A 25,501-nucleotide genomic window follows, 5' to 3' on the forward strand; every position below is an offset into this window, starting at 1 on the left:
CCTTTGCCAAGATAATCCATCCACCTGACGAGTGGTATATAAGTAGCTGATTAAACAGCATGATTATTACACAAGTGCATGTTGTTCTGGGGACAATAAAAGGCCACTAAAATGTTGAGTTTTGTCACACAACACAATGCCACAGATGTCAAGGGAGTGTGCAATTGGAATGCTGACTGCAGGAATGTCCACCAGAGCTGTTGCCAGATAATTTAATGTTAATTTCTCCACCATAAGCCACCTTTAGACGTTTTAGAGAATTTGGCAGTATGTCAACAGGCCTCATTGTGCCCAGCTTCGCGCGTTGATCAACGAGGTAGGCGGCCTGTTACTTTCCCCCCAATCTGCGCAGCGCATTCAAACGCTAAAATGGCTTGTGTGATATTAGGTTTTAGTAATTTGCTAGGTTATTGTTATCTGTGTTTTACCAAAACAAAGGTAAGCTACCGGAGACAATTTATCTGGCTATACCTGCTGAACGGGGCTTACAATAGATTTTATTGATTGTTCAGGTTCACCATCAGCAATAGTTTTGCTTTAAACTATCAGTATATGTGGTCATTTGTAGCTGTACAGGGTCATGTTGATCATAACTAGGACAGCAGTCACTTTTGTGAGGTGCACTGCATGGCCAAAGAGAGATCACTCAAAAACATGATGGGGTGAAATCCAATGTTACGCTATATATACACAGTACCAGTCAAAAGTTTGGACACGCCTCATTCAAGGGTTTATTTTTACATTGTAGAATAATAGTGAAGACAAACTATGAATTAACACACATGGAATCATGTAGTAAGCAAATAAGTTTAATCAAAATATATGAGATTCTTCAAAGTAACCACCCTTCACCTTTGACAGCTTTGCACATACTTGGCATTCTCTCTACCAGCTTCACCTAGAATGCTTTTCCAACAGTCTTGAAGGAGTCCCCACATATGCTGAGCACTTGCAGGCTGCTTTTCCTTCACTCTGCAGTCCTACTCATTCCAAACCATCTCAATTGGGTTAAGGTCAGGTGATTGTGAAGGCCAGGTCATCTGATGCAGCACTCCATCACTCTCCTTCTTGGTCAAATAGCCCTTACACAGCCCATAGGTGTGCTGGGTCATTGTCTTGTTGAAAAACAACTGATAATCCCACTAAGCGCAAACCAGATGGGATGGCTGCAGAATGTTGTGGTGGCCATGCTGGTTAAGTGTGCCTTGAATTCTAAATAAATCAGTGTCACCAGCAAAGCAAAGCACACCATCACACCTCCATGCTTCACGGTGGGAATTACACATGCGGCGATCATCCGTTCACCTACTCAGCATCTCACAAAGACACGGCGGTTGGAACCAAAAATCGCAAATTTGGACTCATCAGACCAAAGGACAGATTTCCACCAGTCTAATGTCTATTGCTCGTGTTTCTTGGGCCAAGCAAGTCTCTTCTTCTTAGTGTCCTTTAGTAGTGGTTTCGTTTCAGCAATTTTACCATGAATGCCTGATTCACGTAGTCTCCTCTGAACAGTTGATGTTGAGGTGTGTCTGTTACTTTAACTCTGAAGCGTTCATTTGGGCTGCAATCTGAGGTGCAGTTATTCTCATGAACTCTACAGCAGAGGTAACTCGGTCTTCTTTTCCTGTGGCGGTCCTCATGAGAGCCAGTTTCATCATAGCGCTTGATGGTTTTTGCGACTGCACTTGAAGAAACTCTCAAAGTTCTTCACATTTCCCAGATTGATTGACCTTCATGTCTTAAAGTAATGATGAACTGTTGTTTCTCTTTGGTTATTTGAGCTGTTCTTGCCATAATATGGACTTGCCATTTCACCAACTAGGGCTTCTATATACCACCTATCTTGTCACAATAGAACTGATTGGAATTTCTTTCCTTCTTAATGCGTTTGAGCCACAAATGAACTTTTATCAAGGCACACCTGTTAATTGAAATGCATTCCAAGGGTGCCCAATGACTATTCCAGACTACCTAATGAAGCTGGTTGAGAGAATGCCAAGAGTGTGCAAAGCTGTCATCAAGGCAAAGGGTGGCTACTTTGAAGAATCTCAAATCTAAAATATATTTAGATTTGTTTAGCACTTTTTTGGTTACTACATGATTCCATGTGTTATTTCATAGGTTTGTCTTCGGTATTATTCTACATGTAGAAAAGAGCAAAAATAAAAAAAAACCTGGAATGAGTAGGTGTGTCCAAACTTTTGACTGGTACTGTATATTCATTGGCTATGCCATAGCTAATTTGAAAGCAAATATTACATTTCAGCTCAAACACAATCTGTAAAAATGACAAGTTAATTAGTGGGTGATTGTCATTGCAAAACCAAAGTGTGGGGGACAAAAACAGAGGCTACATTCTGGTAGACCAACATGACTACATAGTACATATAAACACATCAGCAGATTTTAATTTAAGAATAGAAAATGTATGTTTATGCAACAAATGGTATTGCATCCTATTGTACTCATTCTCTAATCAAACCGAATTGCACTAAATCGTTTCAAACTAAAACATATCAGAGCCCATGTATCTACACGTGTATCAAATCGTCTTGAAAGGGAAAGAGACAAACTACTCAAATCGCCACTGTTTGCGAAGACAGAACCTTGGGTCACCATTATCATCTGCCACCTTCCAGGCCCTTTCCCGCATGATTGCCTGTTCCATCAATGGCTGCACTACTTGCCTGACCTCTACGGCAAATAGAAAAGGTCAAAAAGCACGCAAAATAGGATGCTGCTGCTGAACGCGCTCTCTAACAATAACACCTCCTCCACCTATGTGTTTAAGCAGTAAAAAGGTAATGGCGTTGTATAGTTAGCCTCCCACTGCAAGTCAGAAGGACCTGTGTGTTCTCTAGTTTGTTTGCACAGGTTAAATAATACAGAGACCACTCTTCTGTGACTTTTCTTTAGAATGTATTCTCAGCTGTTCCTATTTGCAGCAATGGTGAGGACAGCGATCAATCTAGAGGTGTCAATACTTGGATTAAGTGACTTGGAGCTAGATTCAATCCGTACCGCAGATGTTGAACTTTAAAAAGGTTATTTCTGAATTAGCCAACATTTACCTTGAAAGCAGGAACATTGCCTTTAAATTTCAAATCGCGCTATTATGCGGATTTTACGCAATATGGATTAAATTGAGACCTTGGTCAAACAAGTTATTGCAGACATCTGGGTTAAAACGACCAACAATAGAAGGTGTGACTGTGATATGGATGTTTAGTTGCACTTCTCAAGTATAGAATACAAGCTTTATTTGTAATACCAATGTCAGACCACAATGTTATTGCACTGCAAGACGCCTTCAACAAAGAGGTAAAATGTAAGTGTTTGGCCAGGATTCAAACAAACCGCAACGTGCAGTGGTCGCACTGCATTTGATTTAAGGGAAATTGTCTTTAAAAGACAAGTGTAGTGAGGGGTGCGGTTGATCATGACTACCGAATATTTTCTCCCACCTTATGATTAATGAGAACATTTTAAAATGGCAGACAAATCTTAGAAGCTAAAGCTAACAAATGCGTCAGCATGGAGGGGATAGATAAAGCCGTCGCCGATTTCAAGTGCAGTGCGATGTCGGCGCATTGTGGTTTGTTTGAATCCCGTCTTGTCTGTTTATAGGGCGACAAAGTAAAAATCCACTGTTGCATTTGTCTCCATCACATAGTGTTCTTTTAAGACTCACATCTGCCTTGGCTGATTTCATTCTTAAAAATGATTGATTCTTGAAAAGCAAGGTACATTATAGGAATGATTTTGTCCCACAGTTTGACCACTTCAATCTATCACTTTTGATTCTTTATAAACTGGGTGCATTGAAGTGGGAAACCTATCCCTGCCAAGGAATAAAAAAAATGCTGGACTAAAAAGCCAATAATTGAGAGTGTAGTACAGCATCTAGCAATACAAGTGCTCCAACAGCAGTCCCCCAAGACCACATGCATAGGAGTTTACATTCCAGCCCATCGCATACTGAAACAATGTAAATCAACCAATGGTTTGAATATAAAAATCACATTATTGGTGAAAGCTGCAAGTTCCTTTCAGAATCCATTATATTAAGTCTAAATTAGGATAATGGTGAGATGATGAAATTTGAATATGCAATGGGTCTGGTGGACCAATGTTGGAAATGCAGACAAAAAAAAAAAAAAATGTACAGATGAAAGGCCTTGAGAAACCAAACACACTAGAACATGAAAACAAAAGCAATTATTATATATTTTTTTATATCACCCTTTTATGTTTTTAACACTGATTAATAGCTACATGGTTTCTGCTAATCAAAGCTAACTGATGAAGCAAGCTTTTTCTTGGTGCGGACAAAAAAACAAACACCAATGCATTAAGACCAATATAGTCTCACCTTCTCAAGAGAATCCTTCAAGGGTAAAATAGTCTTCCCCGTTTTCACATCAGTACAGCAGGATGGACCTGTATTAAAGTGCAGACTGGGGTGAGGGGGGGCAGGGGGCGAGGTAGGAGGGAGGGGAGCTGAAGGCCTAAACTGACCAGGGTTGCAGGGCTGGTTCAATGATCCACAACCCAACCAACATTCCCCCACCACTTATCCTTATTCTACTAGTTTGTGGTAAAGGGCTGGTTTAGTGGCAGGCATGGTGTGGCACTTGATGCAAAACGATAACCTACTTCTCCCAAAACGACCGATACTACATGAAAACTGGCTTATATATAGCCCACTAGAATGTTGTTTATATGATATGTTCTACATAACAGTGGCTCTGTGAATTGTCAGTAAAATGTAATTTTATGCTCAACACCAGAATCTTTAATTTTCCCATCTGACAAATCTGATCTGCTTTCCAGGTCACCAGAGTTTAGGACCCTTGACATACATCTTGCCTCAGTCCCTGCAATCTATTCACTAGCCTTCAGCTAAATGGCATTTCAATGAGAACTCTAGCCCCGAAATTGATTACTTTAAGAAGAGTTTCCATAATGAGAATTTCATCAGGACTTGACATTAAAAGCTTATTCAATAACTTGTAAAAACAAAACCACACTATGTCGTGTCACTACCAACGACAACTCAGAAATGTCACCTTCAAGTGCAAACACACTGAGCGTTAGACAAGGCATTGGTCTTTAAAACGACTTGGCACTGAGAAAAATAAATAATAAGAATAATGGAAATCTTGATAATTTTTTGTAGAGAACATTCTCTTTCCATAAGGGAAGAACTGGTAACTAATACAGTATGGTTGTTATGGGGAGGACTGGTAACTAATACAGTATGGTTGTTATGGGGAGGACTGGTAACTAATACAGTATGGTTGTTATGGGGAGGACTGGTAACTAATACAGTATGGTTGTTATGGGGAGGACTGGTAACTAATACAGTATGGTTGTTATGGGGAGGACTGGTAACTAATACAGTATGGTTGTTATGGGGAGGACTGGTAACTAATACAGTATGGTTGTTATGGGGAGGACTGGTAACTAATACAGTATGGTTGTTATGGGAAGAGCAGCTTGCGAGAAACAATGCAAAGTTAGGAAGGAAAGTGTGGTATACTAAAGCACCAGTATAGGCTGTCATGGGCCACGTGGGTGCCAAAGTAAAAGGAGGTGACGGCCGGGTCGCAGCATTCCGGGCTGGTGTCGAAGAGATAGGCCCAAACTTAGTAGGCCGCGTTGCCATGGTGAAATGGTGTGAGGGGAAGGGAGAGGAGAAAGTAAAAGGAGAGCGAGAGGGGAAAACCCCCCCACTGCAGTCACTCTATCTTTGGGTCCCCAAAGAAGTGGATGTTGTTTGGGGTAAGAGTGGATGGTCAAGGGGGTGAGGTGGTGGGTAGGGTTGCGTAGTTGGCAACGTCTCAGAATAGGACGGGCAAGTTGCTGATCGCTGAACAAAAGCATCCCTACACACACACACACACCGTCCCTCTCCTGTACCCCATCTACACCACCCAAGCTTTACATTACCCTGTTCCCAGAACCATCCCCCACAGCAGTCCACTGATACGCTCTTGGCACTTAAAAAAAAAAGACTTTGACATGATAAATCAACGTGTGGGTGTGAGGGCACAGGGCTCGCTAGTTCCACTGTCTCTTCCCACCTCCCATTCACTGTCCTGCGCTCTCATTGGTCCTCAAAGCTCCAATCACACTCTGGATGTTTTCTTCTGGGACCTATGAGAGATAGGAGGGCGGGGTTAAGTCTTTATTCCAAAAGCTCCAGTTTAAACTGACCCCTACAATTTACCATACAAACAGAGAGAGCGATACAGAGAGGGTGTAGAGTTGTAAACCATCACTCACCAGGGCATGGTCAAACTTGAAGGTACTGATGTAATAAGCTGGAATGTCAGCAGTCGCCAGGGGTTCCGATATTTGAGCCACAATACCACACTCGTCTGACACAAGGCAATGAGAATAAAGAACAGATATCCATGAATATCAGAATTATTCTAGACAGGACGTATCTGGGCGTTTAATGTATTCACATTGCCAAGTAACAAGTAATATTTGTATTGGCATCACAGTTTGTTTTTACTGATCTTAGCCAAATTACACTCGCATCAAACAGTGTCTCTTGGTGATGTGCACTCTGCAGAGATCTGACTAACATGTGGGAGACCTGTGGAAACCAAACAGAGAGAACCACAACTGTCTTACTTACCAAATCCTAAAGGCTGTCCTCCAATGCGAACCATTTTCCAAAGCTCCCCTGAAGCACTAGTGAAGAGGACATTGTTTGGAAACCTGGTTTGAATAAATTAGAAAATTAATGCACACACTCATTCAATCTATAGCAAGTAACATTTAAAGATATTATTTAATGTACCTCTCATCAGATATATTCAAAGATTTCAGAAAACAGTGAATACATCTTTTTGTCTTTTGTGTTAAATTCAGCGATTTGGTCAAATTCAGATTGTAGGCTAGTGGTTGCCATACATCAGGGTTCCCCAGCTGGTGGATGGAATTTTTGTTAGACATAAAATACTAAAAACACCAGGAAATCAGCTACAAGTGTTATTAATTTAGGAAAAATCTGTTGAAGTATTCCCACGCATAATTGAGAGATGGATGAGATCGTAGATAAATGTAAGCAAGGTTTGAAATGATGTTTTATTCAAATATTATATCTGTTTGGGCTTCTTGCGGTAAATTCGGAGTCTACAAATTATTTATCTAGTTGATCATCCCTGTCCTACATGCTATGGTGAAAAATACATTACTTCGGAAGTACTAAAATCTTGGTTCACATATTGTCCCCCTTCTTAGATTGGAGACAAAACTGACCCATATAAGGGATACCTCGCCAATGTAGGACAAGCCCATGATAAAATAGCTACTAATGTAGTGGTACTGTAATCCTTTAGTTCCATCCACGTGATTAGTAATGCAGCTGTTCAGGTTACCACACAAGTGACACCTGTAACGGCTGTCAACTCTACATTAACTTCTTTACAAATAAACTTTCTATGATCTTCTATGTTTGTTTCCTAACAACCCAGCAGCAAACCCAGCAAAAAAATTGTCCACAAATGACTCGAAACAGCAAATTGACATAGCAGTTGTGCCTTTCTGATGGTGATAAGACACCATAACCATGTGTTTTTTTCCCTAAATGGCGGGACCACAGGAGAGCACCCACCGTGATGTGGTCTGCTCGTCCATGACCAGAGAGATGTAGCCCTCAATCAGAGAGAAGGAGAAGAAACGGATGTGTCCAGAGTCCTCGCTAGACGCCCCGGGCTCCTTCATGCTGGAATAGAAAGTACTGAGATTCAAGTATGTCCAATCTTTCAACTACATTTGGTCCTGTCCATTCCAACCTGGTCACCGAGTGGTCTGTAGTCAAACCTTTCTACACCTTTAAAGTCTAATCATAACAGCAGCATAACAATCCTATGACAGCCCTTGCTTAAGTCTAACCCTCTTCCAGGTTCTAGACTTCCTAAAGCAAATGGTCTGAACTGAACAGCTAAGTGTTCCTGTGGCAGTGTGTGTGTATGATAGTTTCTTAAAAAGAGACAGCAGATGGCCTCTGGTGACAGCCTTATGTAAAACAGGAGTGCTGAGGAGTGGGTTCTTACCCGCCTGAGTAGAACATGACATCCATGAGCAGGGTGGCCACTGAGGGCAGTGTGTCTGGGTCCAGGCTGGTCACACAGAACATGTTACTGGGGCTGGACAGAGGGTGGATGATGGGACGGGGCACTGAGATAGAGAGCGAAAACATGTGTTTTTATTAATATGATGCTGGCAGTTGTGAACATATATGCTAATAAAACAAAATGTTGATTCATACTACCCATCAAATATGTCACCTAAAGATATTTACAAATCCCGACAACAAAATGTGGTCCCGTGTGGCTCAGTTGGTAGAGCATGGCGCTTGCAAAGCCAGGGTCGTGAGATTCCCATGGGGGACCAGAACGAAAATGTACGCACTGACTACTGTAAGTCGCTCTGGATAAGAGTGTCTGCTAAATGACAAATGTAAAATGAGCCCATGGGCTTAGTGACCGAGGGCCCTAAGCCACCGCTTATGTCGCTTATGCCTGGGGCTGGCCCTTGCTGTTCTGCCTGCCTTATCAGACTGTGTTCTCAGGTTCTGTTCTGGGGAAGAACCTTGGCAGCGCGTGCTGGATTGACATACTCTTACCAAAGATGGATTGTTCAATTCAAGGTTTGACAGGCTGCAACAAAACAGCCAATTCATATCAGGGAGTCTCTGCAATATTCTCATTCATATTAGGGAGTCTCTGCAATATTCTCATTCATATCAGGGAGTCTCTGCAATATTCTCATTCATATCAGGGAGTCTCTGCAATATTCTCATTCATATTAGAGAGTCTCTGCATTATTCTCATTCATATCAGGGAGTCTCTGCAATATTCTCATTCATATTAGGGATTCTCTGCAATATTCTCATTCATATCAGGGAGTCTCTGCAATATTCCCTTTCAGGGGATGAAATATATTTCCATTTGTATCACATAAACCCCAATGCATAACCTGAAACTGAGAGTGTGTGTTACTGTATCTCATCCAATAGCCTTTTCAGACTACTGAGTCGAGATGTGCTGGCCTGGTTACACATGTCCCATAGGGGCTCGAACTGTACAGGAAAGGAAAATGTCAAAAGTAAATAACCGAGCCAGCACAGTAAAGTTTGTGTCCACATGATAGTGTGAAAAGGGAAATAAAAGTATTGTGTGCCTACCACAAGTGTCAAACTCATTCCACGTAGGGCCGAGTGTCTGCGAGTTTTCGCTCCTCCCTTGTATTTGATTGATGAATTAAGGTCACTGATTAGTAAGGAACTCCCCTCACCTGGTTGTCTAGGGCTTAATTGAATGGAAAAAACAGAAACCTGCAGACACTAGGTCTTCCATGGAATGAGTTTGACACTCCTGGCCTACCGAGTTTAGGCTTGACAAAGCCGTTGGTGACTCCCAGGCTGTTGGCGGCCACGGTCTCTCCATTGATCACCCTCAGCAGGGTGAACTCAGAAGACAGGGTGTGCATGACCATGGGCAGGTCCCGCTCTCGAACCTGATGAACACAACACAACCACTACGCCATCAGCAACTCAGCCTCAACTAAAGCACAACTAGAGGTCGACCGATTAATCGGGGCCGATTTCAAGTTAAAATAATCGGAAATCGGTATTTTTGGGCGCCGATTTGCCAAATTTTTTATTTGTTTAAAAAAAAATTTTTTTTACTACACCTTTGTTTTCATCTTTATTTAACTAGGCAAGTCAGTTAAGAACACATTCTTATTTTCAATGATGGCCTAGGAACGTTCTGCCTCATCAAGTTTTTGTTTTCAACATTCATCACAGGTAACTTAAACTCTATTTTTATTCAAACAGTTGAGAGTATTTGTCTCCTAAGCAGACTCTTCAGTATCATTGTCACTTCAGAGCTGTGTGCGTGTGTGTATTTATGTATTATATTAAGTTAAAATAAAAGTGTTCATTGTTCATTCAGTATTGTTGCAATTGTCATTATTACAAATGAGGCCTGCTGGAGGTCATTTTGCAGGGCTCTGGCAGTGCTCCTCCTTGCACAAAGCCGGAGGTAGCGGTCCTGCTGCTGGGTTGTTGCCCTCCTACGGCCTCCTCCACGTCTCCTGATGTACTGGCCTGTCTCCTGGTAGCGCCTCCATGCTCTGGACACTACGTTGACAGACACAGCAAACCTTCTTGCCACAGCTCGCATTGATGTGCCATCCTGGATGAGCTGCACTACCTGAGCCACTTGTGTGGGTTGTAGACTCCGTCTCATGCTACCACTAGAGTGAAAGCACCGCCAGCATTCAAAAGTGACCAAAACATCAGCCAGGAAGCATAGGAACTGAGAAGTGGTCTGTGGTCACCACCTGCAGAACCACTCCTTTATGGGGGGTGTCTTGCTAATTGCCTATAATTTCCACCTTTTGTCTATTCCATTTGCACAACAGCATGTGAAATTTATTGTCAATCAGTGTTGCTTCCTAAGTGGACAGTTTGATTTCACAGAAGTGTGATTGACTTGGAGTTACATTGTGTTGTTTAAGTGTTCCCTTTATTTTTTTGAGCAGTGTATATATATATTTAAAAAACATTTTTATTTTTTTATATAAATCGGCATCGGCTTTTTTTGTCCTCCAATAATCGGTATCGGTATCGGCATTGAAAAATCATAATCGGTCGACCTCTAAGCACAACACAAACTTGTTACAACAGGGAAAACCCAAAAAGTTTAATAGAAACGTGAAATAGCATTTGAACAGCAGGTGAGGACAGTCTTTCCAACTGGCTGATTCAATTACGTCAGAAAGTAACTCATATTTGCACTTCAAACACAATTTGAAACTGCACTTATCAGGGGAAATAAACTACGGAGTCCCAATAGAAAACTATTCAGTGAAATTTCAAAAGAACTCAGAGCTTCTCCATTTTGCTTATCGGAACACTTCAAGGGTAACTAAAGAGAGGGGCCTGTGGCTACAGCAAATGTTAATCAAGCATTCCAAGCAGGTATATCTGACTAGCAAAAGGCTTGGGAAATCAACCTCCCAAAGGAATGCAATGCTAAAAAGCTGGAGACGGTCTTCTGCTTTAAAATACAATTTCAACGTGAAATGAAATGCCCCAAAGAGGTCTCCATTATATGGGCCTAATGCAAAGCTACTGTGTGTCCATTCCCCCAAAAATTGTGCTCTCCCCGACTGAACTCTTTGCCTCCTTCCCTGAAGAACTGTACATTTGGACATGACGGACTGATTCCATCCCCACGGGGGCTGTTCTGCCGGATCCTGACAGAAACTCATCCATCTCCTCTCCCCCTGACTAAACCCTTATTTGAGTTGCATTGAGGATGTAAACAAAATGTGAAGCCTCCTGTGAGAAGCCGGCCTCTAACTCCTCTAGGCTGGTTGAGTCAGACAAAGTCAGGTTACTTAAGGCTCCCTCCCTCTAAATGACTGCTTTCTTCATTTGGGTCGGGTCCCACCGTTTATGTAACGCAAATAATCATAATACAACACCAGAATTGTTTTAATTTTTAAAAGAGGCCTTCAGCCTGGCTCAGAACCTCAAATACAATCAGACACAGTGGGAGGGAACGAGAGCATGCAGGATAGAAACGGAGAGAAAGAGTGAGTGAGACAAGACAAACAGACAGAGAGATTGAGGCAAAGCGAGAGAGGGACATGATTGAGACAGACAAATGGACAGACATTAGGCAGAGAGAGAGACAGATGAGAGAGACGCAAGTTGTTTCCTCCATTTCTTTACAGACAGTGATTAGGCCGTGGTTGCGAGCAGCTGGCGTGTAGGGAAAACAGTGGCCATGACTGTTACCGGGAATTCCAGCAAGAGACTGAGCTGAGGCTGATCCTCTTTACATAACTATTGCCAGATTATCAACATCTCCATTTTTGTTAACAATTATTTCCATACACAGGCACCGGTTATTCAGCAGACCTTGTGTGTGTCCCCCCCACCCCCACTCCCTTTTAGGTGCAGGGTAATACAAATACTCCCTATAGCCAAAAAGGCCTGGCATGAGGAAGGACTGGTGTGATTAAGCAACTTCGACAAAATGAAAAGATTCTTCTCAAAGCAAAAGGGCCGCCCAGGGCGGTACTGTAGATCCACTGCTGTTGTCTTTTCATGTTGAGCAAAATGGAAAAACACTCACAGGCAACAAAGTACAAGTGAGAGCATACTTGATTAAAATTGCCTGTTCCGTAAGCTATTTTCGATTATCTACCGGTATATTTAAGAATAGGTTACCTTCATACCACTGGTAACATAACAGGTAAGGCAAATGACCATGTTCAATAATACTTACAGGAATAAGCAGCTAAGCTGACAAATAGGTCCTCAAACTAAATGTGAGTATCAATAACACGTGAAGGGAGAAGGGCGCCGCTACAAGGTGCTCATAACAATGGCCAATTGGCTGGCTGATATCTTGCATGTGTTCCTTGGGAAGACAACAACACTTCTAAAACCTCATTTATACAGTATGTACGCAATGCAAGAACGCAAACGGCAATCCTGGGTACTTGCGTCAAGTTTGTAATTGAGGGGCTGCCCACATCTACAATGAATCACCATTTTGACCAGATATTAGTAGTTCTTGAGTTGCGTACTAGATAGGTTATAAATTACGCTTAAGAGAAGTCTGTAGTGGAACAGCACTCACCAAGATAAAGTCAGTCTGATAGGTAGACAGCATAAACACAGAAATGTTGTGGTCTGCCAGGGGGGCAATGACAGACTTGGCTATTTTGGTGACTCCGATTGGTTGAGAGTTGGTGGCGCTCCCGCCCCCCGACACCACGTTGAGAGCCAACCACGTGGCCTCGGCGACACTAAGGTGCTCCGACTCGGGCAGTTCTGAAAGGGAACAAGAAAATGACGCATTAGTGTGGCCCCAGATGGATGTGTCTGTCTGTCAGCGGTCCCCTTAGCGATAAATGAGACGCTAACGGCATCGCCGGACTCTCAATGTCTCTTATTTTACAGATGATTGTTTGACATTCTCCTCCGCTGATGAGCTGGATGAGGCATTGTCTCATTAATGGCATTGGGTGCCATTAATATGAAAGGGGTCTGACTTGGAAAAAGGTCTGACCACTGCTGAGAACAATGAAATATCACTAGACTGACCATGCTTATTTCATCATAAAAAATTATAATAACTTAGTTAAACAAGTCACCTTCAAGAGGGTCTTCATTGTGGTTAGTAAATTAGCTTATAAATCACTCAGGGTAAAACATTTACCACTGAGCATAGATTAATAGCGAAAGCTATGCCAACAATCTCAGACTTGTTTTAACAGTCTCAATATAGAGCTAAATGTGTGTGCGGCCATTTTCATGCACTGGCACGAAAACAAAACCAAACAACAAGTACTTGAAGCCTCAACGCAGCAAAGGAAAGTACATGCATACAACAGATGAGCACAATATAAACTTCCAGACAATCTACCTACAGTAGAATACCTGCACCTGTTTCACAACACAGAGCTTCTAGTATCCATAGTGACCAACGAGGGTCACTCTGGAAACCAGTCTATAATGACATGGATTAATCACTCAACCACAAAACCAAGCCAGTGACAGCTTGGCCTCTGTTAACTGGGGCGGCAGGTAGCCTAGTGGTTAGAGCGTTGGGCCAGTAACCGAAAGAATGCTAGATCAAATCCCCGAGCTGAGAAGGTAAAAATCTGTCGTTCTGCCCTTGAACACTGTTCCCAGGCCGTCATTGTATATAAGAATCTATTCTTAACTGACTTGCCAAGTTAAATAAAGGTTCAATTAAGAATTTAAAAACCCATAATGGAACAGCGAGCAGAACTGATGTAGCAATATGTAGTCAAACATTGGCATCGAGTCAAGATATGAGGAATTAAAGAAAGCATAGGTCCTTACTGTCTGGGATCCCTGGGATGTTAAAATGTACAATGGGTAACGGTTAGGGTAGGGATGTCCCAAGGATTCTGGATAGCACTGCCCGAAAAGCATAGGGCTACACATGTTTTCCTGATTTACCATCCTGGTAAAGATCCAGAGGTAGCGACCACAAAACCCACCTTTGAAGCCTTCCTCATCGACGATAATGGTATAATCCTCCGGAGTTTCCGTCAAACTGAAAAACTTGCATCTGGAAACGATAAAGGAGGTTTCACATTGAATAACATGGTTCATTATGCTACTTGTAAATAACCAGTTAGTTTCAACAGAAAATATTAATTCTCTCTGTTCAGTTAATTAAATGGAAAGGAGTTATTGAAAGCTGCTTGCAGGCAATAAGCAAAAAGGGGTCCCCTAAATACCCAGAAAGTACCTCATTGGACAACGCAAATGAGCAAAAGCATATCGTTAGCCTTAAGTATTGTGTGGTTTCATGAGTAACTTTTTTTATGTTACATAATATGCCTATGTGTATATGAACCATTCAGTCACAACTGAAAAAAAGGGAGGTTAACAATTAGAAACTAAACTTCAGGAAAGCCTCTGTCATCAGCCTCCAAAAATCTGTTTGACCCCACATGGCCCACGAAGTTCCTTTCGTGGAAAGCAAGCAACACATCCATACACTCATCGAGACAACATAGAAATACACCATGGTTTTGCTCAGACCGAAGTAAGCCCAGCTATCTCTTTCATTTCATCCATCAGTAATGGGTGATAGGAGCTCCATACAGTTGTGCAAACCTCGTTGCCACAGGAATTGCAAAACCAGAGATGTTTTTGAATATTTTCGCTCCATGCATCCATCTAGCGGCAATTCCACGGTAACACAATTACGGTTCGACTCAGTTTGTTCTCTTTAAATGTATGCCAAATAAAAACCATTGATTTCAAAGTTGATCAACTCTATGCACAAGGACTATTTTTAACAAATTTCCACTGAAAAACACAAAAACTAATTTAGTTGAATAACTGTGCAGATGCAAACTTTGGTAATGGAATTATGGTAAAATCTCCCTCAGGTTTTTATGCGACCACATTTTCCCAAAACTTTTAAATATCTGCTCTGAATTAAGATTCAGTGATGTCTGCAGAAAGAATGGGGTGTCAGCTATGACATGACACCTTGAGTTTGAAAAAACATCTATTTTGGTTGTTAAACTACAGTAAGTGGTGGATTTACACCCGGTAACAGAATTTTATGCGCTATGCATTTTGCATCACACTGAAGTGTAAGGGGCTTTCAGTTTTTTGAGCTTATGGTTTCTTTGATATAAATTCCCCTATGCAAACATGGCCAAATAAAATACATGGATCTTGAGTTGAGACTGCCAGCACCTGCTGCAGACTATTATGCCGATCATAAAACCTGAACCAGCTCACGATTCTGGGAGAGAAGAGCAATGTTTGTCCGATCCACCCAAACCTCTCTTTCAATCAAGGGGTACCATGATACTTGTTGATTGTGGAAAGCAGCGAGTCTGATGCCATGAGTCATTTATTTGACGATGATGGCGTGCGTCATCTCCTAAATACTCGACTGGCCTACTTGTCCCACTCCCAAACCTCTCCTGTTGTTGTGTCATATCATCTCGAGTGTCCTTGGGTTGGCATGGTGGAGAGCATTACTAATACATATGCATTGAGAAAGGGTGCCTCACTGCCATTAAAGGAGACTTCAGATTAGATTCACCTTCAGTATTGACTTGGCGCTTTACCACTATGGGATTTGTGTTTTCAATTGAAGGTTTTGAGATGATGAAAGGATGCTGAGCTAACGGTAGACTTTTCAAAACGGGTACTCTCTAGTTTGTCTACCTCATTGCTCTTGGTGCATGTACCTGGAAACTGCCATCAGAACAAACATTTGTAACTTGATCTCTGCTTTTGACTTGAAACGTTAGATGACTCCGAGGGATAATTCAACATGGCCGTGTCCTTTTGAAAATATTTTTGTACTTCGAGTTTCACGCATTGATCATGAAGAATTGGTTAGATAGGGGTAACACACCACCAGCTGATTTCATGTTCAAATATGAATATCAAAAAGGATGTTTCCATTCAAATGTCTTTCTTTACCTAGATTTTTTTCCCAAGCAAATGCTCTCACAGTGCAAGCTTCCTCAGAAACAACCTACCTTAATTAAGGAAATTCCACAATAATGGAATTGCACTGAGACTCAGATTTTCCACTTAAAAATGTATGCCTAACAAAAACCATTGATTTAAAAGTTTAACCTTTCTAGGACACACGTTCCGCTAGCAGAACCCCCCCCCCAACATTCCGCTGAAAAGGCAGCGCGGGAAATTCAAAAATATTTTTTTGAAATATTTTACTTTCACACATTAACAAGTCCAATACAGCAAATGAAAGATAAACATCTTGTTAATCTACCCATCGTGTCCGATTTTTAAAATGTTTTACAGCGAAAACACAACATATATTTATGTTAGATCACTACCAAATCTAAAAAACACACAGCCATTTTCCCCAGCCAAAGATAGTCACAAAAGCAGAAATAGAGATAAAATGAATCCCTAACCTTTGATAATCTTCATCAGATGACACTCATATTTATATCCACAAATCTCGGTTTACATTGGCGCCATGTTCAGAAATGCCTCCAAAATATCCGGAGTAATTACAGAGAGCCACGTCAAATAACAGAAATACTCATCATAAACTTTGATGAAAGATACATATAATTAAAGATACACTTGTTCTTAATGCAACCGCTGTGTCAGATTTTTTTTAAACTTTACGGAAAAAGCATACCATGCAATAATCTGAGACGGCGCTCAGAAATACACAACATTTCTCCGCCATGTTGGAGTCAACAGAAATACGAAATTACATCATAAATATTCCCTTACCTTCGATGATCTTTCATCAAAATGCAGTGCCAGGAATCCTAGTTCCACAATAAATCGTTGTTTTGTTCGATAATGTCCATTACTAGTGTCCAATTAGCTACTTTTGCTAGCACGTTTAGTTAACATGTCCAAACACTGGTGCCGGTCCAGGCGAATTTGGACGAAAACTTCAAAAAGTTATATTCCAGGTCGAATAAACTGGTCAAATTAAGTAGAAAATCAATCTTCAGGATGTTTTTATCATATATATCCAATAACATTCCAACCGGAGCATACGTTTTTGTCTACAGAGTAATGGAACGCATGGCGATATCATGAGTAATGCGCGTAACCAGGAACTAGCATTCTGCCAGACCACTGACTCAAATAGCTGCCATCCGGCCCCACATCACACTAGAGGCTTCATTCCACGTTCTACTGACTGTTGACATCTAGTGGAAGGCGTAAGAAGTGCGAACAGATCCATATTTTACTGGGATGTGAATAGACGATGAGTTTAGCATCAACCAGCCCCAGAATTTCCACTTCCTGTTTGGAAGTTTGCCTGCCATATGAGTTCTGTTATACTCACAGACATAGTTCAAACAGTTTTAGAAACTTCAGAGTGTTTTCTATCCAATAGTAATAATAATATGCATATATTAGTATCTGGGACAGAGTAGGAGGCAGTTCACTATGGGCACCAATTCATCCAAAAGTGAAAATGCTGCCCCCTATCCCTAAAAAGTTAACGAATCATACATCTCTATGCACAAGGAATAATTTTAACAATTTATACTGAACATTTTACCAAAACACATTTACTGGAAGAACTGTGCAGATACAAAGCTCGGTAACAAAATAAAACTGAGGGAGATTTTACTGCAATTCTGTTACCAAACTTTGGCATCTGCACAGTTTATCCAGTAAATGTTCGTTTTATTTTTATTTTTTTACTGTAAATTGTTCAATGTATTCATTATGCATAGAGTTGTTGGTTTATTAAACTTTGAAATCAATGGTTTTTGTTTAGCATATTTTAAAAAGTGAAAAATCGAAGTCTCAGTGCAATTCCGTAGGCTTCCTGCTGGAATGAATAAGTACTACAAACTTTACCATTTCTCTTTTAGAGACATCAGGATATGTTTTGCCATAGACCAACAACATACCTTCTGAGATTCAGTTACTGGATTTTCATATCAAATTATTTTTGCTAAATATCATCTAATCTCTTTTGTACAGTGTGGTGAAAAAGTATTTGCCCCCGTTCTGATTCTCTATTTTTGCATATTTTTGTATACTGAATGTTTTTCAGATCTTCAACCAAAAACTAATATTAGATAAAGGGAACCGGTGATTACAAATAGCAAAAAAAAGTATACATATTTTATTTATTTAATTAACAAAGTTATGCAACATCCAATTCCCCTGTGTGAAAAAGTAATTGCCCCCTTACATGCTGACCACATCGCTTGCGTTGTGTATGCGAGCGTTGCAAAATAAATGTACACATACATGTTATCCAATCATTTAATCTAAACTGCTTACAGGTCTGCGTAGCCCGGCGCTAAAATAGAACTTGGTTCTATTTTTGATGCGTGATGCACTGCAAGTCCCGCCTCTCCCATCTCCTCATTGGTTTTTAGGAGCATATACCCGCTTGGGTGATTGAAAAATTAACTGATGTCCAGACTCCAGTCAGTGGTGGTAATGCACCTTAAAGTTGGTTGCCAACTGACATATAAAGTCCACTACTACTGAAGCAGGAGAGATTACTAGAAACTATTAGTTTCCCCTTGTTGGAGTAGAGAACACACGATTGTGTGTGACTCAAAATGGGTCAAAATTCTACAAAGATCCAGAAAAAAAGGATCTTGTGCATTTCAGGTAAAATAACAACCCAATGTTTATATCCCTGGGCAAATTAGCTAGCAACAGCAAGCTAGCTAGCTAAATGTTCATGAATGTTTCATGTGCTTTGATCTGTCCCCAAATGAACATAGTTGGTTCAGAGTTCGTTTTGATATTTCAACCTGCGTATCTAGATTGCATCTGGTGTGGATGTACAAAATCAACATATGCGCGATGGCGCACGAGCATGCCCGGTCTCGACAGCATGATACACACAATAACTGGTTTTGCCACCTTTAGCTGCAATGACTGCTACAAAATGCTTCCTGTAGTTGTTGATCAGTCTCTCACATCACTGTGGAGGAATTTTGTCACACTCTTGCATGCCGAACTGCTTTAACTCAGCAACATTTGTGAGTTTTAAAGCATGAACTGCTTGTTTCAAGTCCTGCCACAACATCTCAATTGGGATTAGGTCTGGACCATTCCAAAAGTAAAAATGTGTGGCTTTTTAGACATTTTCATGTTGACTCGATTGTGTGTTTTGGATCATTGTCTTGAGGCATAACCCAGCTGTGCTTCAGCTTCAGCTCACAGACGGATGGCCTGACATTCTCCTGTAGAATTGTCTGATGCAGAGTAGCATTCATGGTTCCTTCTATTAAGGCAAGTCATCCAGGTCCTGAGGCTGTAAAGCATCCCCAAACCATCACACTACCACCACGCTTGACCGTTGGTATGAGGTTTCACTGTGAAATGCAGTGTTTGATTTTTGCCAGGCATAACGGGACCCATGTCGTCCAAAACGTTGACTCAAGTTTGCCAAACAGCACCTGAATGATCATCAAAACTCTTGGATGAATGTTCTATGGACAGAGGAGTCAAAAGTATCAACTTTTTGGATGACATGGGTCCCATTATGCCTGGCAGTTCTGCATGGAAGAGTGGGCCAAAATTACTCCACAGCGATGTGAGAGACTGATCAACAACTACAACAAGTGTTTGGTTGGAGTCATTGCAGCTAAAGGTGGCACAACCAGTTATTGAGTGTAAGGGAGCAATTACTTTTTCACACAGGAGCACTGGGTGTTGCAACTTTGTTTATTAAACAAATGAAATAAGTATGTCATTTTGTGTTATTTGTTTAATCAGGTTCCCTTTATATAATATTAGGTTTTGGTTGAAGATCTGATAACATTCAGTATCAAAAACATGCAAAAGTAGAGAAAATTAAATACTTTTTCATGGCACTGTATATATAAGACAGGATTGTCAACAGTGAGACAGCACATTTAGGGAGAAGGTCATCAACAACATTCTAGGTGGCAAGCAGCTTCCAAGCCAGAGCCTTGTGTTTGTTTGGCTCCACATTTAGTCAGCACGACTTACATTCTACATGAATGTAAGGCACTTCACAGGGAGCTTCTAAATGAGTTTGTTCAGGCTGTTAGAAAACCCATGAGCAATTAACAACCTTCCATTACTTAACTCGAAATTGGACACAATCAGTACTGTATGTGACGGGAGGGACAGCAAATATAAAATCTCAATAGGCAAATATATGAGTGACTCCCAAATGATAGAAGGGCTATGAAATGACAGCTGCAACAAGGCCCAAATCTCAGATGAAGCCGATCAAAGTTTTCCTCATCCCACTTGAGGCCAAACAATGTTCTGAAAACAGACCAACTTGGTGCATCCAGCTCTGTCTGCCAACAATGGAAGCAATGAAACACTTCCAAGATATGAGGGGAAACCACAGGCTGTTTAATGACAGATGCATCTATTTTAATTCAGTTCTGTCTGTGCATCAGGAAATAAGTTATTTCAAAAGTTTGTCAGTCCTTTAGTTTCTATACTATAACTGCTGTTTTACTTAGTGGAGAGAGTATGGGTTATCAGTATATTTATCTGCATTTTTAAACACTGCCTTAAGGGTCATTACACTTTCAAATCATAGTTTGTCAGACGTTATAATACCTCTAAAGTAGTCAAGTTGAAACCACGTCCCACGACATCGATTGTGTACATCCAGCTATATGCCTCCACACCAAATGAATGGAAAAGATAAGCACTGACTAAAGCTAGGAAATTACACGGTACTCATCTTTTCTATTCATTTGAGATTGAGACACAGCTGTATCTACACAACAAAGGTTGTGGGACATGGTTTCTATATACATTTACGTACGACCATACCACTGCAAAATGTGAACCTAAATGCATGTTTTACTGTGCGATGCAACATTTGTACTGCATTCTGTGGACCTCTGCCTCCTTTTCAAGTATTTTTCAGGGGTCACCACAGCACATGTAAAAAGGTCACTGAAAGGTGGAGGAGAATTTGCCTTAAGGAGAGCTTGGTAAACATGGGGTTGACCGCTCCTGTCCCAGCCTCCAGTGTTTATGCTGCAGTAGTTTATGTGTCGGGGGGCTAGGGTCAGTTGGTTATACCTGGAGTACTTCTGTCTTATCCAGTGTCCTGTGTGAATTTAAGTATGCTCTCTCTAATTTTCTCCTTCTCTCTTTCTTTCTCTCGGAGGACCTGAGCCCTAGGACCATACGTCAGGACTACCGGGCATGATGACTCCTTGCTGTCCCCAGTCCGCCTGGCCTTGCTGCTATTCCAGTTTCAACTGTTCTGCCTGCGGTTATGGAACCGCCAACTGTCCCAGACCTGTTGTTTTTCAACTCTTAATGATCGGCTATGAAAAGCCAACTGAAAATTATTCATGATTATTATTTGACCATGCTTGTCACTTATGAACATTTTTGAACATCTTGGCATAGTTCTGTTATAATCTCCACCCGGCACAGCCAGAAGAGGACTGGCCACCCCTCATAGCCTGGTTCCTCTCTAGGTTTCTTCCTAGGTTTTGGCCTTTCTAGGGAGTTTTTCCTAGCCACCGTGCTTCTACACCTGCATTGCTTGCTGTTTGGGGTTTTAGGCTGGGTTTCTGTACAGCACTTCGAGATATTAGCTGATGTACGAAGGGCTATATAAAATAAACTTGATTGAAAATAAACTTGATTGAAAAGGCCATTCGCTAACCTATGTGTCATTAATGTGTCACTAAAATATAAATGCCTTCAACTTGTGTCCTGGTGCAGTTGTAAAAGCAAGGATCCCAAGATCTTTGTTGGAATGTAAAACGGTTATATTATTGGCCTGTAGGCCCATTTCTCACAGATGCAGCCAAAATTGCAGTGATAAGAATAGGTCTTGAGGAAATAATCACTTGAGGAAAATAGCACTAACGAAGTTTAGGTTAGAGTAGCCTATTGATTACAGTGGCATTCCATCATGTAAGTATAACTTTTGCAATAGGTTTACAGAAGATAATCTACAGATAACCTGCACTATCCTCATCATGCCAGGTGAAATTAATAGGAGGAAAAAATGTACAGCGTTATTGTTGTCTCCTAATTATAACCTATTCAATTGATTTAAAACCGAGAAAGGCTGTAGTCAGAAACACAACCACCGGGCCAGCGTTCACATCTCCAGGAACAGATAGAATGTCTAGCTAACCAAATCATGATTGCAACATTGCAAATTATATATTCGGCATCATCGCGAACAACATAAATGTCTCACGCCGCCGGTTCAAGTTTGATTTAAAGCAACCACCTCACCCCATTTAATTTTACACCTACACGCAACGAAAAAACAACACCGCAGAGCTGCAATGCCGCGTTCACGTTATGTGGGAAACTCGGGACCTCCGAGAAAAAATGAACAGAAGTTATTTGCGTAGAGCTTTATTGGTCGATTTTTCTTCCCAAATGGGAAACTCCGGTATCAGAGAGGAATGCCGCGTTCAAGTGCTTGTCGGAACTAGGAAATGTACGACTTGTTAACTGGTTGAACGCAGCAGTATAACTACAACCAGAAATTTGAGTTTATTAGTTTTGACTAGCTCATGAACAAGGCAGAAGAGGTGAAGCAGGAGGGTTAACTCCGCCCCCATAATCTGTACACATTAAGCAGATCATTAATTATTAAGCAACTGAGTTTTTGTATGGGGTGGAGAAAGTGTTGAATTTAGTCACGATTAAAATGAATTGCCATTTTGATACGTGAGGCTTATTTGATCTAATAGAAATGTTGTAATGCCTATGTTGTTACGAGTGTACTGCTTCCAATAGGCTCATTCATCCCCCTGTAACTATTCCCCAGGTCGTTGCTGTAAATGAGAATGTGTTCTCAGTCAATTTACCTGGTAAAATAAGGGTTAAATAAAATAAGTGAGATGCACTTGACAACTGAGAAAAAACTATATTGGAGTAGTCCTTGTTGAAATTCGAGATGGTCTATGCATGTTCATGAGGCTAGTATAGCTTCTCACTCTCCATTGAATACAGGCGGTTGATGTCAACACCCCTCTTCAATTATATATTTTTTTATTAAAATAAGATGTATCCACCAAACCAAAGAAAGGAATAGGCGGGAGCTTGACAGGTCGAAGTTCCGGTCTGTGGAAAACGAATCCCATTGTTAGGGTGGAGTCACAAGCCTCATTATATCCAGTATCTCTGGTATCATCTTTCTACAAGTAAGCAAGTAGATTTCCGAGTTTCCGACAGGACGTAAACGCAGCATAAGCACGTAGCCTACACACCCCTTCACGTCGACCGGACTACAAAAGCACAAAAGCTGAAAAAAATGACAATGCAAAACAACATACTGAATTTAAAGAATACTGTCAGCACTCATTGACTCATGCAAATACAGAGCATGCATTTTCATTGAAAGCTAAAACATAACTGCTGTAGACAATTACAATTGGACAGTTTTGCCACAACGATCGGCAACATTGTATCTAGTCGCGCAATTAGTTTGCAATAACGTTACTGCCCAATAAGATATTTAGAATGATTAATTTTCCTTTATTGTATCGGATTTAACATTTTTTAAATATATAGAAAGCTGCTTACCTTGTTTTAGAGGGCAAGAAGGCGAGTTTGATTAATCCGTGAGTGCAAATCTGAATGCCCTCTTTTGCTATACTCGCTACTTTCAAGCTGTGTTCTAAAATATGCAACTCCATCATTTGCGTCTTCTCATTTGAGGAACATCTAAGATATAAATGTATATCGTTTCTAATAAAAAACAAATAAATACACCTATATAGCTTATAAAAACCGTGAAACGTAGCAGAAAGCAAGGGAGTGAGAAGGACAAGTTATCCACTTAGGAAAAGAGTGAAAGAGAGGTAAAATAGAAGCAGGGTGTAATAAAAGAAACACAATGAGGTAAACGGGGAGGAAGAGAAGGACTGTCGGTCCCCGTGTATTCTCTCCGACAGGGATTGGAATAGTCCAGCAGCTGGTAACAGTGAAACAAACAACTTGCCACTCAAAAGAAGGGGAGGACCTGCTTTGCCACACGGGCATGTTGGGACATGTAGTTTCACATTTCCTATGGCGTAATGGCAGGGCCATCATGAAGCAAATACAGGGACAATGCAAAATATGACAAATTAAGTATTTTGATTCACTGTTTCGTATATGCATGATTTGTAATGCATTAAATTGTCTGAGGACAAACCCCAGACATCTTACAAAGCAACCTTGCAAGATAGGCCTACTACATCTGTGCCCGTAATGTCCAAAAACTGTCATCGCTAGGACATTAATGGCCTGTCCACTGTCCATACATGTCTTATATACTTACCTATCTCCATCTGAAATTCATGAACTGTTTGCTTTCAGTTACTCACACAGGTTTTGGTCCTATAGGCGGCCTACTTATAAGGTTAAAATTTTGTAGGGGTTTGCATTGAAAGAAGGAAGACAAATTTCCCTCTCCTCATAAATACAATTTACAATTAAAGTAGACTTATTACAGTAATCAGAGTTGCAGGGTAGCCTGATTGATAGCCGAAACTGGGGGGACAGCACACGTGATGTCTGACAGCCTCTGACACATTATACATTTGCAATTTTAACAATGGGACCCTGTTAACTCAATCACCATACTCACTTTCTTTTGATGTAAAGTTCATCAGCTCCCCAAAGCAGATAGCAGCATGATACGAGTTTAATGTTGAACACAAAGAAACAAGTAACCTGATTTATGGGATTCCACTCAGAGCATCACTCAATGGAGGTTCAGAATTCATGGCCTGGTCAGTCAATGCATTGGTAAATGACAATGGTGATGATGCCATTAGGTAAACAAGATCTTGAAAGAGTATTTGAACTCTGACCTTACTACCTACCAGACTGGGATTTTGAAGGGTCTGTGCTATCCGGGATCCTTGGAACTTCCCTACCCGATTGAAGTTGAAATGTAACATGTTTAGGATTTAGGGTAGGTACGTCCCAAGGATCCCTGATAGCACTGACCGATTTTGAAGGTGGTGGAATTGTGCCCACAAATGAGCTTTTCTATGATTTCATTTTGACAGAAATCCAAAGACTGAGGCAACAGAACATACAAATGAGTTATTCATGGTATTCTGTGTGCAAAGAAACAAACTAAATCATAATCACCATTGATGTCAGGAATCCCCCATGACAGTGGTTCCATTGTGCTTGGTAGAGCACAACATTCAGACGTCTTTGTAGAGTATCTCTACAAAGGCAAATACAGGTACACTTAACATTTTTTTATTTAACCTTTATTTAACTAGGCAAGTCAGTTAAGAACAAATTCTTATTTACAATGACTGCCTACACCGGACAAACCCAGACAACGCTGGTCCAATTGTGCTCCACCCTATGGGACTCCCAATCACGGCCGGTTGTGATACAGCCTGGAATCTAACCAGGTTGTCTATAGTGAAGCTTCTAGCACTGAGAAGCAGTGCCTTAGACCGTTGCGCCACTCAG

General features: G+C 41.0%; 1 protein-coding gene across 1 annotated transcript; it reads right to left on the bottom strand.

Moving 5' to 3' along the window:
- Nucleotides 1-3,246: 3,246 nt before the first annotated feature.
- On the bottom strand, nt 3,247-24,000 carry castor2 (cytosolic arginine sensor for mTORC1 subunit 2). The gene is made up of 9 exons (XM_039005201.1): nt 23,603-24,000; nt 14,080-14,150; nt 12,687-12,880; nt 9,408-9,540; nt 8,076-8,199; nt 7,634-7,744; nt 6,653-6,735; nt 6,292-6,386; nt 3,247-6,162 (listed from the first exon to the last, which is right to left on the bottom strand). The coding sequence occupies exons 1-9, from the start codon at nt 23,716-23,718 to the stop codon at nt 6,097-6,099; spliced, it is 993 nt and encodes a 330-aa protein (XP_038861129.1). The 5' UTR covers nt 23,719-24,000; the 3' UTR covers nt 3,247-6,096.
- Between the last annotated feature and the right edge of the window lie 1,501 nt (nt 24,001-25,501).

Source organism: Salvelinus namaycush, chromosome 12 (genome assembly GCF_016432855.1).
Source record: "Salvelinus namaycush isolate Seneca chromosome 12, SaNama_1.0, whole genome shotgun sequence".
Taxonomy (NCBI): Eukaryota; Metazoa; Chordata; class Actinopteri; order Salmoniformes; family Salmonidae; genus Salvelinus; species Salvelinus namaycush.